This window comes from Panicum virgatum, chromosome 5N (assembly GCF_016808335.1).
Source record: "Panicum virgatum strain AP13 chromosome 5N, P.virgatum_v5, whole genome shotgun sequence".
Taxonomy (NCBI): Eukaryota; Viridiplantae; Streptophyta; class Magnoliopsida; order Poales; family Poaceae; genus Panicum; species Panicum virgatum.
This window is the reverse complement of record NC_053149.1, coordinates 4664737-4679341: the sequence shown is the minus strand read 5'-3', so window position 1 is coordinate 4679341 and position 14605 is coordinate 4664737. Positions and strand designations below refer to the sequence as shown.

The 14605-nt window shown below is 46.5% G+C and overlaps 1 protein-coding gene across 7 annotated transcripts; it reads right to left on the bottom strand.

Moving 5' to 3' along the window:
- Positions 1-877: 877 nt before the first annotated feature.
- LOC120673604 (protein TWIN LOV 1-like) lies at positions 878-4425 on the bottom strand. 7 transcript variants are annotated; one of them, XM_039954533.1, is made up of 7 exons: positions 3664-4425; positions 2652-2859; positions 2472-2536; positions 1784-1863; positions 1638-1693; positions 1483-1541; positions 878-1261 (listed from the first exon to the last, which is right to left on the bottom strand). In XM_039954533.1, exons 1-6 carry the CDS (start codon positions 4271-4273, stop codon positions 1523-1525), a joined length of 1038 nt encoding a protein of 345 aa, XP_039810467.1. In that variant the 5' UTR covers positions 4274-4425; the 3' UTR covers positions 878-1261; positions 1483-1522. The 7 variants fall into 7 exon arrangements, 6 of the variants coding, with proteins under 6 accessions (XP_039810467.1, XP_039810465.1, XP_039810468.1 ...); XM_039954531.1 differs by having other exon boundaries at positions 1462-1546; positions 1638-1666; XM_039954534.1 differs by having other exon boundaries at positions 1638-1666.
- Between the last annotated feature and the right edge of the window lie 10180 nt (positions 4426-14605).

Genomic DNA, 14605 nt, shown 5'->3' with positions numbered 1-14605 from the left:
CATCGCTCATCCCATCACCGACACTCGATCGCCTCCACCGAGGTATGTCGTGTCGATTGCCCTAGGAAGCCGCCGCCGGTCGACTGAACTGTAGGGGCACCGCCGCCCCAGGCCCCCACCGCAGGCGCAGGCCCCTGCCGTGGGCGCCTGACTACACACGATGCAGAGCATACGATGCACACGATGTAAAAGCACGATGCAGAGTTCACGATGCACACAATGTAGAGCGATCAAATTTTCGAGGGTTCGGCCCGTCGGAGTCGGCCCACGTTCGCGAGGGCTACTGTTGGGGACCGCCATCCCAAAGTACGGAAGCCCCCCCCCCCCCCCCGAAGGTCTGTTACCTGAAAGTGGTGACGATGATCCGAAGGTTAGCCACGACACCCGAAGATGGTGATGATGATCCGAAGGTCAGCTGCGACGCCCGAAGGTGGCGGTGAAGATCCGAAGGTCTGTGCCGGTCCCCGAACGTCACTCGAAACTGCCCTAGAGCTTCAAGGTAGCGTAAGGGTTACGATTCGGTATAGGTAGGCAAATTGTACACTCTTACATACGAGAAATGACTCTTTTGCTCGAAATATTCGTCGAATATTCCGAGCATCCAAGGGTATTTTAGTCATGATGTAATAAAAGTTGGGGGTATAAATACCCCCAACGAACATGTACTGAACGCGCTCTCAGACGAAGGCGAAACTCTGCCTCTTCGCATTCGCCCAACCTTCATTTGAGTTCCTTTTATGCTCTCTGTTTGGGTAACTTAGAAGCCAAGAACCAAACAGACCTTTGTGAGGCCAAAGTGCCAAACCGACACAGATCCATCCAGTGCACTTGTGTCAAAAGTAACCAATTAAAACTGTTAACTATGAGATCGGAGAACTTTCTTTAGAACAAGATCGGAGAACTTCTGCAGCCTCTATTTTCCTTCCTTTTGCTTCATTTCTGATGGTTACATAATCACAAGATCGTCCTGTATTTGCCAAGAATTTCCCGTACAAATGAATTCATTTTCACTTCTCGTGCTAAGCAGTCACTTTACATACAATAGCCAGCAGCAATGTACATTGGCAAGTCGATATGTCATGAAATGGCGAGGAGACTGCAGTCGCTACTGGGACGGTCTCAACAGGCTACCTGATGCCGACAAGCCTCTCACTGCAACCCTCACCGCACCAACAGCTCCAAGCTGCCAAACATCAGGGGTCAACCCATTGAAGTCGTGCTTTGCACCCACGTCAAGGTGAACCCAGATATGAAACGCTACCTGCATAGGCATGAAGGCAGCTGTGAACTTTCTGTCCTGTTTGTACTGCAAGAACATCAAATCTGACTGATAGATTGCAAACTGCCGATCCATTCTACTTCAAAGCTCAATAGAAACACAGATACATAATACCCTAAAAACATGACCATTCTGCACTAAATGTTTAATTCATCTGAAAAGCAGCTTATTTCAGGGAAGACCTGAGAAAGATGTAAGCCAACCTTGCCTGAAGCATCTCTGATAGGAGATACATGTAGAAGATCACGGAATGAACTTCCATCTTTCCTGATTAGAAAGTAGAGGCAACGAAATTTCTGTCAAGCTCTTTACATAAGCTGAACCTGTTAGCTACCAGCATAAAAACACGTGAACACACCTGTAACTTAGTAGATCGACTGTACATGCCTGCTCAGAACAAATATGCTGATTTATCTGTGCGTCCAATTTCGAATATAAATTTGAAAACAGTAAGCAATATGATAGGGAATGTGGTCATACAAGCTATATAATCGTGGTCCGCACCTCCTCTAAAGCCTCCAAGCTAGTACCTGGACCGTTTAATACTCTGAAATTACAGCCCAATATATCCTCTCTAGAGTATCCTGAAGAAGCAAAAGTTTAAGAGCAAAGTAAGTCCTTACTGTAAACAGCAGCAGCCTCCACACAAAAAATAATAAACCGCACCCAAAGGAACCAGAAAAAGAAGGGGGGGGGGAATATATATATATATAACGACAAAGAAAAAGAAACCCAACCAGCATGCACAACTAGCAAAGCAAGAAATGTGTACTCTCTAAGCAGCATACATAAAATTGTCGGGTTATACATGAGAGGTGCATCAATAAGTCTGTCACCACTTGCCACAATAACATCACCAAGGACAGAGGTTTTAACTTGCATTTTTACAACATTTTAGAAGGAAATTACAATATTTTAACTTGCAATAACCGCCATCTTATATTAAGACCATGCCAGGATTCACTCTGTTACAGGGTGGAAAAATATGATCGTTACTTCCCATGATAATCCCAAAAGACATGAGTATTGTGTAGGCATGCACCAAGTATAATCAGTTTGATTATCTTGAGCCAGCGAAACAATATGAAAATATACCAGTAATATATGGGGAATTGCACATATTACACATTACTTCAAACAGTTGCTAGAATGCATACTCTGGTGTAACAGTCAAGGAACATGTACCTGTTACCTGTTAATGATAAAAAAGCATCGCTAGCATAAATTATTGGCATATCAGGCAAGCAGGAGTGAGTCCTGTGATCAGTTCAAAAGGATCAAATCAATGAAGTATGCATGGGTTAGACACTAAAATATTTTGAATACAGGAAATAAGACAACTAAATAACGATAAGATATGCAAATAACTCACAATACAAAGCTCTGTTTGATTCTACCGAGAGAGAGGTTTAATGAAGAACTGAGTGCTGGGATGCCAACAGAGTCACATCTCTTCCCGCTGACCACTAGACCAGTTAACTTGCTGTAGCGGTTCAGTGCAGAGACGATGCAGTTAGCCGTACTTATTGCCTTCTCTTTCTCACTATCACTAGCTACACGTGGTTCCTCAGCCTCCAGCCCTGTAACAGCAAACTAGCAACAACATATTCACAACTTGATTCACTTATGGTTTTTGAGAGAGTGAAAACATTAAGATGTCAAGTATAACACCTAGCTGAAATTGCCCATATAGCTATTCTGCCACAAAATGAGTTAATATGGCAGTATAATGAAAAAAGAAAAACGAGTAAGAAAGAGATAAAGTTTCACGGGCCTTGTTTAGCTATTCCTGGGTACTGAATCTTCATTCATGGAATTTGCATAATATGATTTGTCCTGATTCGCAAACCTATTGATTTTTCCTTTTTTGGTGAACAAACGATGTAAGATTCATCTAATGGAAGGACTGTCACCTAGAAAGTAAATGTGCGCGCAAATGTGCATAGTCCATATTTGGAAAAACAGGGATCGGTATAACCAGAACTAACAGACTTTGAGCCAAGGACTCACACAGGGGTGTATTATGACTAATGTGCCACCACTGCTGGGTTTGTCTGGCCATGCCTATGAATAAGACCAGTGCAACTAAAGTCTAAAATTATGACAGTCAATATGACTAACCAGACAAACAAGGAGGTGCCCTTGAGCAATCTTGTGTAGGTCAATTTTGTAACATACATTTTACAGATCTGCATATCACTGATATTATAGGAACAACAAAGGGTTGTAACTGAACTCACTTGCAATTACTGGTTACTCTAGCCTCTATTAATATAGCTAGCAGTAATTGTCAGTAATTTCATTTAATAAAGCCAAATACCACAGTCGAACGGTAGCCTAATTAGTACAACTAGTAAGTGGCACAGGCAAGTCATTACACTGACCTCTCTTATCCATATCAACGAACATTTTCCCTGCGTGGCTCGAGCACGGGAAATCCTCATCCCCCCTGGCCTCCTCGCGGCACGCGGCGAGGACCGCCCCCTGCGCGCTGCGGCACGGCGGCGCCCCCGCCCCCCGCCTGGCGTCGTCGATGGGCACCTGCACGGCGAGGAAGTGGAGCACGCTCCCGTCGCGGGCGTGGAAGACGGGGGCGAGGTGGAGCAGCACCCAGTGCGGGGAGCCGTCGCGTCGGTAGTTGAGGATGGCGACCTGGTGCGTGCGCTGGGCGCGCACGGCCTCGCGCACCCCCGCGACGGCGGCGCGGTCGGTGGCGGCGCCCTGGAAGACGCGCGCGCTGCGGCCCAGCACCTCGCGGCGCGCGTAGCCGGTGAGCGCGGCGAGGCCCCGGGAGGCGTAGACGATGGGGTGGCCCGCCAGGGCCGGGTCCGTGAGCAGGAAGCTCCCCGGGAGCTCGTCCAGCGACTCCAGCACCCAGTCCGAGTACCGCGCCGTCAGCGAGGACGCGAGGCGGCGCTGGTGGTGGTCGTCGTGCTGCTCCCGCTCCCGCTCCACCGGGTCCGGGTCCGCCTCCGCCGCGCCGGAGGTCGCCATCCGGAGGTCTCGCCGGCGCGTGATCGACGGGGAGAGGAGCGAGGAGAAAAGATCTGCGCACGGAGGAAGCGGGGGCTATGGCTGCGGAATTTTCCTCGAGGCCTTCTTCTTTTTTTATGATTTTTGTTCGTTTTGTGCGGGGGAAGTCTGAACTGCTCGAGTGCTGAGTATGGCTGGGCATTCGGGTAGCCCGAAAATTTCGGGTCGGGCTTTTCGGGTATTTGAAATTTCGGGTTTTGAAAATCGATACCCGAAATTTGCCGGAAATAACAAAAACCCGACATTTCGGGTACCCGAAAATTCGGGTTCGGGTTCGGGTAATACCCGAACTACCCGATATCAAGAGGGCCGATAATGGCTCGCCGCGCCGCCGCCGCCATGAACTCGGAGCCGCGCGCTCGCCCGTCGCTCGCCGAGCAGTGCCCGCGGGGGCCTCTGCACGCCACCGCAGCCGCCACGCGCCCACGGGGGCCTCTGCCACCGCCACCGCGGCCGGGATCCGCTCGCCCCGCGCCGCTTGGAGCAGGGGAGGCTGGCCCCACCCCACGCCCGCGCCGGCCGGTGCAGCTCCTCCCTCGGCCCGGCGTAGGTGAGGAGGCCGCAGCTCCTCGCCCGTCGGCCCGGCGCAGAGGGAGCCGGTGAGGCGGCTGCCCCGGCGGCCACTGCGGCGAGGGCGAGATCCGAAGCTGCGCTGGCTCGCCTGCTCGCCGAGGAGGGAGAGGAAGGAGCGGGAGGCGCCGGATGCCTCCATGGATCCGGTCGGAGAAGAGGAGAGGGAGGGCCGGCACTGGATCAGGCCGCCGGGGGTCGCCGCGAGCAAGGGGGTCGCCTCGAGCTGCACCGTCGGAGGAAGCAGGCCGCGGTCGCGTGCGGTGGCGCGGTTATGGCGGCCGGCGGGTGAGGGGCGGTGGCGCGGTGAGCCGGTGACGGCGGACGGAGCACGAGGGGCGGACGGGCGACTCGCGACTCGCGAGGGGGCGGCTGGGCACTGTGGCCTGTGGCGGCGTGACTGGGGTGGGGCGGTGGGGGACGGGGGGTGCCGGGGTGGGGTGGGTGGGGGCGCTGACCGCTGTGCGTAGGTTAGGGTTAAGAGGATTCATGGGTTGGGCTGGGCTGATTTTCATACAATGAATAAACACATCTATGGGCTGGGCTGATTTCGGGTAGTTCGGGTAATTCGGGTACCGTAGCCCAATACCCGAACTACCCGTAATAATTTCGGGTACCGTGGGTTAGAACCCGAATTGGGGTTCGGGTTTTTTGGGTTCGGGTTTTTCGGGTTCGGGCTCGGGTTTTTCGGGTTCGGGCTTCGGGTTTCGGGTATTTTGCCCAGCCATAGTGCTGAGTCTGATTGATTGGCTAATCCGGGTGCGCGGACGTGGCGATCCATGTTGCGGGTCGGGTTGGTGAACAGTGACAGTTTGACCATTAATTATGGTATCAAATAAAAATAGTTTAAAAAATAATTTCAGAATCTCCGTGCTAGTGACCCTAAAGAATTTAATGAGGTTTTTGACCACGCGATTAGAGGATAGTTATTGTAGCATAACTGTAACAAATTAGTGATTAATTAACGTCATTAGATTCGTCACGAAAAGTTACACCCATCTCTAAAAAAATTTTACAAATAGAATTCATTCAGTTCTTCATGCGGAAAAATGCTCTTCTAGCGCTAGAATTGTAGCGCCAAACCAAACAAGACGCTGGTTCTGTTTTCCAGTCTGGACCTGGACCACGGCGCGCTTATCTCGAGGTAATCTAAGGCGCACAAGGATGGGTTTTGTTTGGCCATTCTACAAAACTAGCACGCACGTTTTTCGAAAAAAATCTCGCATGCATGAAGTACTAAACGAAGTCTATTTGTAAAAGATTTTTAGGGATGGGTGTTCGCGACGAATCTAATGACAGTAATTAATCGATGATTGGCTACAGTGATGCTACAGTAATCATCCTCTAATCGCGCGGTCAAAGGTCTTATTAGATTCTTCAGTGTCATTAGCACGGGGGTTTTGGAGTTGATTTTGTAAATTGGCTTTATTTGACATCGTAATTAGCGGTTAAAATGTCACAATTTATTAACACACTAATATCTTAGCGCGAAGCAAACGAGGCCATAATCAATCAATCACCAGTGGCCTTCGGGAGTGATCGGTGATCGCGCTGACTGACCTCAACATTTGGTTTTTTTTCTTCTTTCTGAGGTGGTTCAGCAATCAGTATGAATCTTCCATTGGAGACTTGTCTCTTATTTAGTTCTCTTAAAATTTTTAAAATTTTACAAGATTTTACATCGCATCGAAATTTTGAATGCATGCATGAAATATTAAATATAACTAAATAAAATAATTAATTAAACAATTTTTCTATAATTTACGAGACGAATATTTTGAATCTAGTTAATTCATAACCAAACAATAATTACTAAATACAAATAAAAATAATACAATATTTTATAACTTTTCTTTTACGCATCCAAACAAGAATTTGGAGTCCCTGTAGGCATCCATCTTCCGAGGCTTCCAGCTTCACTCTTCTCAGCTCTTGTTCTGTCCCGGCGCGCCTAGCTGGCTGCTTTGGGCCTGGGAGCTTTTCGCGGGCTCTTTTTTTATTTTTATATTAAAAAAATAAAATTCATAAATACATGCTGAATCGGAAAATTTTCAAAAATGAGTGCCTGTCGCCCCAGGGTGCCCGGGGCCATCCGGTGGGCGACAGGACCTAAATGTAAAAAAAATTACATTTAGATCCTGGTGCCCAGTGCGCATTAAACAGTGAAATTGTAAAATCGATATAAAATCGTAGATAAATTAAAAAATACAAATTCAAATATTATGGATTCTATGAAACAAGATCTACAACTTTTGTGACATAAAGTTTTTCATTTGATCAATGTATCTTGCTCTATTTGAAATACTAGTTTAATACACTTTTATTTAAATCTCAAGATCCATCCTTTGGATGCATGTCATCTTTGGACAGAGTGTTGCATATGGTGAGCATAGACTTGTACAAATTGGTAGGCCCAGAAAACATTTCTAGAATAAGTTTTTAAATTAGATCTTGCAATATGTCTAGTTTAAATGGGTTATTTATCCATGCTGCTATACTGAGTATTGGAAGCCATAACTTTTAAAGTACCATTATTTTATTTCCTAAGAGCTATAAAAAAAGTTTGGTAAATTTTAGATAAGCACAACTAGACCAAATGAATTAATTCAGATTTTTCTAGGTACAAGAACTATTTTTCTTGATTTAGATATATTGATCAAATGAAAAATTTTATGTAACAAAAGTTATAGATATTATTTCATAGAATCCAGAACAGTTGAGTTTGTATTTTTTTCGATTTTTCTATGATTTTATATCGATTTTACAAGTTCACTGTCTAATGCGCCAAGACCTAAATATAATTTTTTTACATTTAAGTCCTGTCGCCCACCCTGTCGCCCATTATGGAGCGACAAGCACCCATTTTTGAAAATTTACCTATTCGACATATATTTTTTAAATTTTATTTTTTTTAAATATAAAAATGAAAAAAAAAAAGGCTTTTCGCGATCACTTGAGCGTTAGCGTGCGTGGCCGTGTGGGCGACTTGCCTCTCGTGGACCTGGGAATGGATAGGAGCAACACGTACGGGTGCGTGCCCGTGTTGCTCCCTCGCGGCACAGCGCACAGCCAGGTTCTGGCCCGGGGACGAAAGGCACAAGGCAGCATTTCCCCCTCTGGCGCATGTTGACCACGGCCCGCGCTTGTCGCGGTTTTTTTTATTTTTTTATTTTCGTTTTTTACAAAAATATATTTTTATTTTCGAAATTTACAGGAATATACCCCGGCAGCGGGGCGGCGGCTGGGACCGGGCCGCCCCGCTACGGGGCGGCATGGGCTTTTCTTTAAAAATTTCACGAAATTTTTTGCAGAAAAGCCTCTGGCGGGCCGGCGGGCCCCGGCCGCCCGGCAGCGGGGCGGCCGGCCCCCCAGGCCGCCCGGCAGCGGGCCGGCGGGCCCCGGCCGCCCGGCAGCGGGGCGACCGGCTCCCCCGTCCTTATATAAGGGTTGGCTGGTCCCTCACTCCTCATTTGCATCACTAAAATTCCAGAAACCAAGAAAAAAGAGGGATGGAGGGAGAGAGGCGAAGTCCTGCCGGATTTTCGAGCCGGCGACTACAGGTAACCAAAATTCTTCTATATTTTACAAATAGATTATGTTGTAATTATTTTTGTTGACACAGTAGATTAGCAATCATTTTGTGACACAGTACATTAGCAATCAGTTTGTGATACAGTACATTAGCAATCTGATTGTGCACTAGTGATTGCTAGAGCTCAACACCATGGCCTCCTCAGGATCCACCTACATTCCACGGAGTAAGGTGAGGGAAACAGTCCCCCACGGAGTCCAGGTGCCTATGTGCTTTTGCGGATCCTTGTGCAAGTTAATGAAATCCAGGGTTTTGGGGGACAATTTTGGCATGAGGTTCTTCATGTGCGAGAATTACGAGTATGATCCGCCCAAGCATTACGGCAAGAATCGAGTAAAGGTACTACAAAACACTATCAGAGTTTGTCACTTTCGGATCTGGTAATGACTTCTAACATGATTTGGGGAAAGACTCCACCGCCTCTATGTGATTTCGTGCAGTGGTTAGACACCGAACAATCTCAGCAGGATAAGGACTATGTTGAGCGTCAACCAAGGTGGGCTGCACAAAGGTGACAACGAATGCTGCATGAAGAACAGATGGAGGAGAAGCGCAAGAAAGATCAGGAAGAGATTCAGAAGAGGATTGCAGAAGTGGAACGTCAGAAGGCAGAGGAACATGAAGCTGACAGGGAGAGGAAGCGAGAGAGGGCCCGCCATGCTAAAGAAGCAGAGCCTGAAGCTATTAGGAAAGAAAAATATCCCCGGTGCACTCAGTAAATCACCATCATGTAATCCCGGCATTTTACATTTTCTAAGGCATGTCAGGTTTAGTCGCAATACGAGGTTACCGTGTTGAATATGCCATTATTTTTCATTGTTAAAGTAAATAGTTTACAGCAAAGGTCTCAGCGTTATTTACCGTAGTAGTACAAACGTCTTAGCCCTCTGCTTTGTAATCGTAGCATTGTTTACAAAATTGTATTGCAAGCCAGAAATTTTTGGTTCGTAACCTATCTTATCCTTCTATTTTCAGTACACTACATTCAGTTAGCAATCTAATTCAAGTAACCTACACATTTAGAATTGCAACCAAAAAACCTTACTACACAAATACCTTCGTATTGTTACATGCTACCATCTGGTTCAAATACATATCTATATGTAACGAAATGTAATTGTCACATACAAGTGGGAATACATATCCATACATCTGGTTCAAATACATATCCATATGTAACGAAATCTAAACGCGACGCGCTCCAAAATCCGGAGGCAATCCATCGGTGGGATTCCCAGATGATCCAACCTCGGCACCAGTATTATCTTCATGCATTTTTGGGCACTTCTTATAAGTGTGACCGTCTGCTCCACACAGGTTGCATCGTTTTTTCTTATTTCCTGCCTCAGACTCATCCATTCCGTTATGGATACGAAGTGTCTGCCGTCGACCTACCTCTCTCCTAGCACCTGGATTGGGAATGTACATTGGAGGGATATTTGGTGTAGTAAATGATCCCATACTGCCTATGCCATATATCTCATGGCCCCAAGTGTGCACAACGGTTTTTTTTCTGTAATATTCAGAAACAAAAACCCCAGCTTCCAATCCAAATTCTGAACATGCCACAATGACATGGGAGCATAGTAAGTGAAGAAGTTGTGGCTTCTTGCATCTGCAAAACACCTTGCCTTCCGGCGTTATTAAGCAATCCTGAACCACCCTTTGTCTGCGGACACCCTGCCCTGTCCTGTCCTTGCATAAAATCTCAAACCTTTGATCTTTTGTGCCCATGGAGACCACTCTGTGATAGTGAGCCTTTTCAATCTTTTCTTTCATGTATTTAGTGACCGTATTAAAAAACTACTCGTGGATCATTAAATAAGACAGCAGTTGTCTGGTACCGCTCTCTGAAGTACCTTGTGCATCCGTACATGATGAACTCAACTATGCCAATAAGAGAAAATCCACGAACATGACGCATTACCATGTTGTAACACTCTGCGTGGTTGGTTGTCTCGATCCCATATCGACGCCTACCGGTGTCGTATAGAATTGATTACTTCTCCTTAGGTGCATCCTTGATCCACTATGTGAAAGGTCCGCCACCTGAACATCTACGGCTGGAGGTTGAGGCCTGTTCCTTTAGCAGCTCGTCACACATATTATCTAGCACCTGCCACAAAGCATCGAACTTTCGCTGCTGATTCTGAGTGCACAATCTCTTGAACAAATTCATAAGTTCCTTATTTTTGAAGCGCTCATAAAAGTTTGCACCCATATATCTTATGCACCACCTACTCACAACATCTGGCCATAGAGGAGGTTGTCCTCGACTTCCTTCATGTAGTTGCCTTATTGCTGCTAGAAGACCTGCATGTCTGTCACTGATGAGGCTAACATCAGGCCTGGCAGCAACAACGTGAATCTTCACACGTTCAAGGAACCAGTACCAGCTCTCTGTGTTCTCATTCTCAACAAAAGCAAAGGCGATGGGAACCACCTGCTTGTTGCATTCAACTCCAATCGCTGTCAGTATTGTCCCCTTATATCTCCCTGTCAAGAATGTGCCGTCGATACACAGAACATGAAGACAATACATAAATGCCCTCACACATGCACCAAGACAGAAGAAAGCACGGAGCAGAAATCCAGTTCCCCCATACAAACTCGATACAATGTAGGTATCAGTCGCGCTTCCAGGATTTCTCTACACAATTGCTGACAGCATGTGAGGCAGGTTATCATATGATGTCTCATATGTGCCGAACCTCATCTCAAACATCTTTTGTATTGCCCGCCAAGCCTTTGCATAGCTGATTTTGTATTGAAAATGATCCTCTATGTCCCTAATTATCAATTTTGGCTCATAATCAATTTTGTCGAGAATCACCCCATACACCTTCTTGGCCACGAAAGTGGATGTGATGTTACAGTGATTTTGCGCAACTGCAGTTAATCTACATGTATGTGGTGTAATAATTGAACACTCCCAGTGTGTCTTGTACTTGTCCTTATAGGCATGTACTCGCCATGTACAATCGTCATTGACACATTTCACCTCATATTCTTTGTTGCTAGACTTCACAACTCTGAATTCCTTCCTCAACGATATAGCCCAAAGCTTCACAGCATCCTTCACAGCTTCAATGCTATGATACTTTGCCCTCTGCACAACCTCATTCTCTCTGTATTCGTACTCATTACTCCTAATATCCTGTATCACTGGATTTCCAAAACCCTTGTCTCGCCATTCACCTAGCAACGGGTAGTCCTCATCGTCTGATGAGTCCCCACATTCTTCCATCATTCGAGCCTCCTGGTCTTCATTCTCTACAGCTTCCACTATTTCAGGTATCCACTCCCCCTCATCAGCTAAACCTTGTGGCTCAGGTTGAATGACATGCACGTTCTGATCTTCTTTTTCTCCTACCTGATCAGCTATACCTTGCGGCTCAGGTTCTATGACATGCATATTCTGATCTTCATTTTCTTGTTCCATTGCTTGATTCATATGAGATGATGTACTTATTGACCCTTCAAGGAAATGAGCTGTCTTCTGGTGAATCTGAATTAGCATTGCAAGAGACCACCCACGGTCAAGAGCTGCTTGCATGTAAATCCGCCATTCTTCGGTATTTGTTATAAGCCTCAACTCCCAGAAATCCCCTTCAGTTGCCCAATTCGTCACAGTCTGAACGGTTAGGAAATGAGTCTTTGAATTCACATTGAATATCTTGTGAAGCCATTTGCGTTTGGAATCAAAACTCCTCTCTAAGGGTTTATCTATTCCGCACTCTCCGCGTTCAAAAGCTGATAGATTTACTCCATACGCATCATTAGAAATATAGTAGTCAAACTAATGAACTTGAAAATGAAGCTTGCTCGACATATCTGGTCACACAATAATGATATTAAACTAATTGCTAATTTACTGTGTCAACAAAAATAATTACAACATAATCTATTTGTAAAGTATAGAAGAATTTTGGTTACCTGCAGTCGCCGGCTCAAAAATCTGGCAGGGCTTCGCCTCTCTCCCTCCCTCTCGATCATTTCTTGGTTTCTGGAATTTTAGTGATGCAAATGAGGAGTGGGGGGACCAGCTAATCCTTATATAAGGGCGGGGGAGCCGGTCGCTCTGCTGCCGGACGGCCGGGGCCCGCCGCCCCGTTGCTGGCCGGCCCGGGGGGCCGGCCGCCCCTACTGCCCCGCAGCGGGGTGACCAGGTCCCGGCCGCCCGGCAGCGGGGAGGCCGGCCTATATTCCTGTAAATTTCGAAAACGAAAATATATTTTTGTAAAAAAACGAAAATAAAAAAATAAAAAAAACCGTCGCGCTTGTCCCCAGCGGTCTCTGGCCCATCGCTAGCGCGGGAGGCCATGTCGGCCCGACGACATCTCCTTTGCCTGCCTTCTTGGCACCCTTTTTGGCCCACCACCACCAAGCACCCCGCGCCCACGGGCCACCCACAAAGCCTCCTTGCCTGATTGACCGAGGCAGTTCCTTTGCAGGCCGTGGCATCTCACACAGGCCGCTGGCCTCTAGCGCGACACCCAGGCTAGGTAGGACGAGTTGCTTTTTGACACATATAAGGATCGAGGCCCAAGAAAGAAGTTTGAATTGAGACTTTTTCAAATTTTTAGAGAGTCCTTAGCCTAGACTAGTATTACCCAATCTATAAATTTGAAACCTAATGACTAGAGCACACTAGCAAATGGTCCTTAGATAGAAGAACATACTAACATGATCATCTTTCATAGGAAGAACCACACTTAACAAGAACAAATTCTAGTCAAGAGATCAAACTATCATGCCATTGTCCTAGTCAAACAAACAAGCAAGGAAGAGCAAGATCACAATAAAGGAAATTTTATGCTTGAATGTAAATGCGAAAAACACGAGACAACTGGATTTTTTCCCGTGATATCGAGGAGTTGACGCTCCCCCCTAATCCACGTTAGAGCACCCACACAAGAGTATCGCTCCCTTGCTTCATCAAGGAGCAAGTGATCACTAAGAATGCTCCTTCTCCATCTCCGGAACGGCGAGCTTCACACCGTGTACAAGCTTCTTTTTTTGGGGCTCCCACAAACTCCAAGAGCTCACCAAGAGCCTCTCGATCACCGAGACCGGCTAGGTGCCGTCAAACACCAAGAGTAACAAGCTCCTAAGCTTTCACTTGACCTACACTCAGTTGACCCTACCTCAAGCACACTTGCTACACTTGCAAATGTTGAATTCTTCAAGGTTGAAGCACAATCAATGTGCTAGATCTTCACTCTTTTGTTCAAAGCACTCTCTCTTCTTCTCAAGGGTGGCCTCAGGTATTCAATGCGTCAAAGACAGTTCAAATGAGCCAGGGGGTGCCCTTATATAGAGTGGAGAGGGTCATATAGCCGTCGGAAGTCCACTGCAGAAAAATCGCGACCATCGGAAGAACCGACGGGTGAGAAATTGATGGCGTCGGTTCAACTGGTCTCTCTGTGTCCAGATAGTAGCCGTTGGGGGTTCTAACACAGTATCCAGGCTTGCGTCCTTGCACCGGTGCATGCTCCGTAGGGGCATCGATTCAACCGGTGCTGAAGAGGTTCACTTATCAACTCAAACAAGTTTTCTGGAACATACTACATCAAATGCACCGATGGTTGATTCTTAAGCGTCGGTTCAACCGGTGCTGAAGACGAGTTGAGTTCCACCAAAACATGCTCTCTGGTACAAAGTACATCTAATGCACCGGTGCTTTACTTGGGACCATCGGTTCAACCGGTGCTATAGAGATTGTTGACTTGATTTCCCCTTGTGTCCAGAGAAGATAGACCGACAGGGGCGTCGGAACTTCCGCCAAGCGTCGGATGCACCGATGCTAAGACATCGATTAAACCGGTGCTGCAGTTTTTCTTGATTTTCAGCTGAATTGACTTGGAGTTGAATGTAACTTCGATTGTTTCTTCTTCCAAGTGTTGTGTCGACTTATTTTGACTATCTTGGGCTGTTTTTGAGCGAGTGTGCAAGATTTCTAAAGCCAACTTAATTTTGGTCAAACTACTAACTCATGAACCCCTCTTAATAGTACGGTCAAGAACTAAAAACTACAAACCCTAGCTAAATCAAGTGTCATTCCTCTCCTTGTGACACTTGAGACTAGAAAGGTCCTTAATCCTTGGCACACATGATTGTTCTGAATTGAG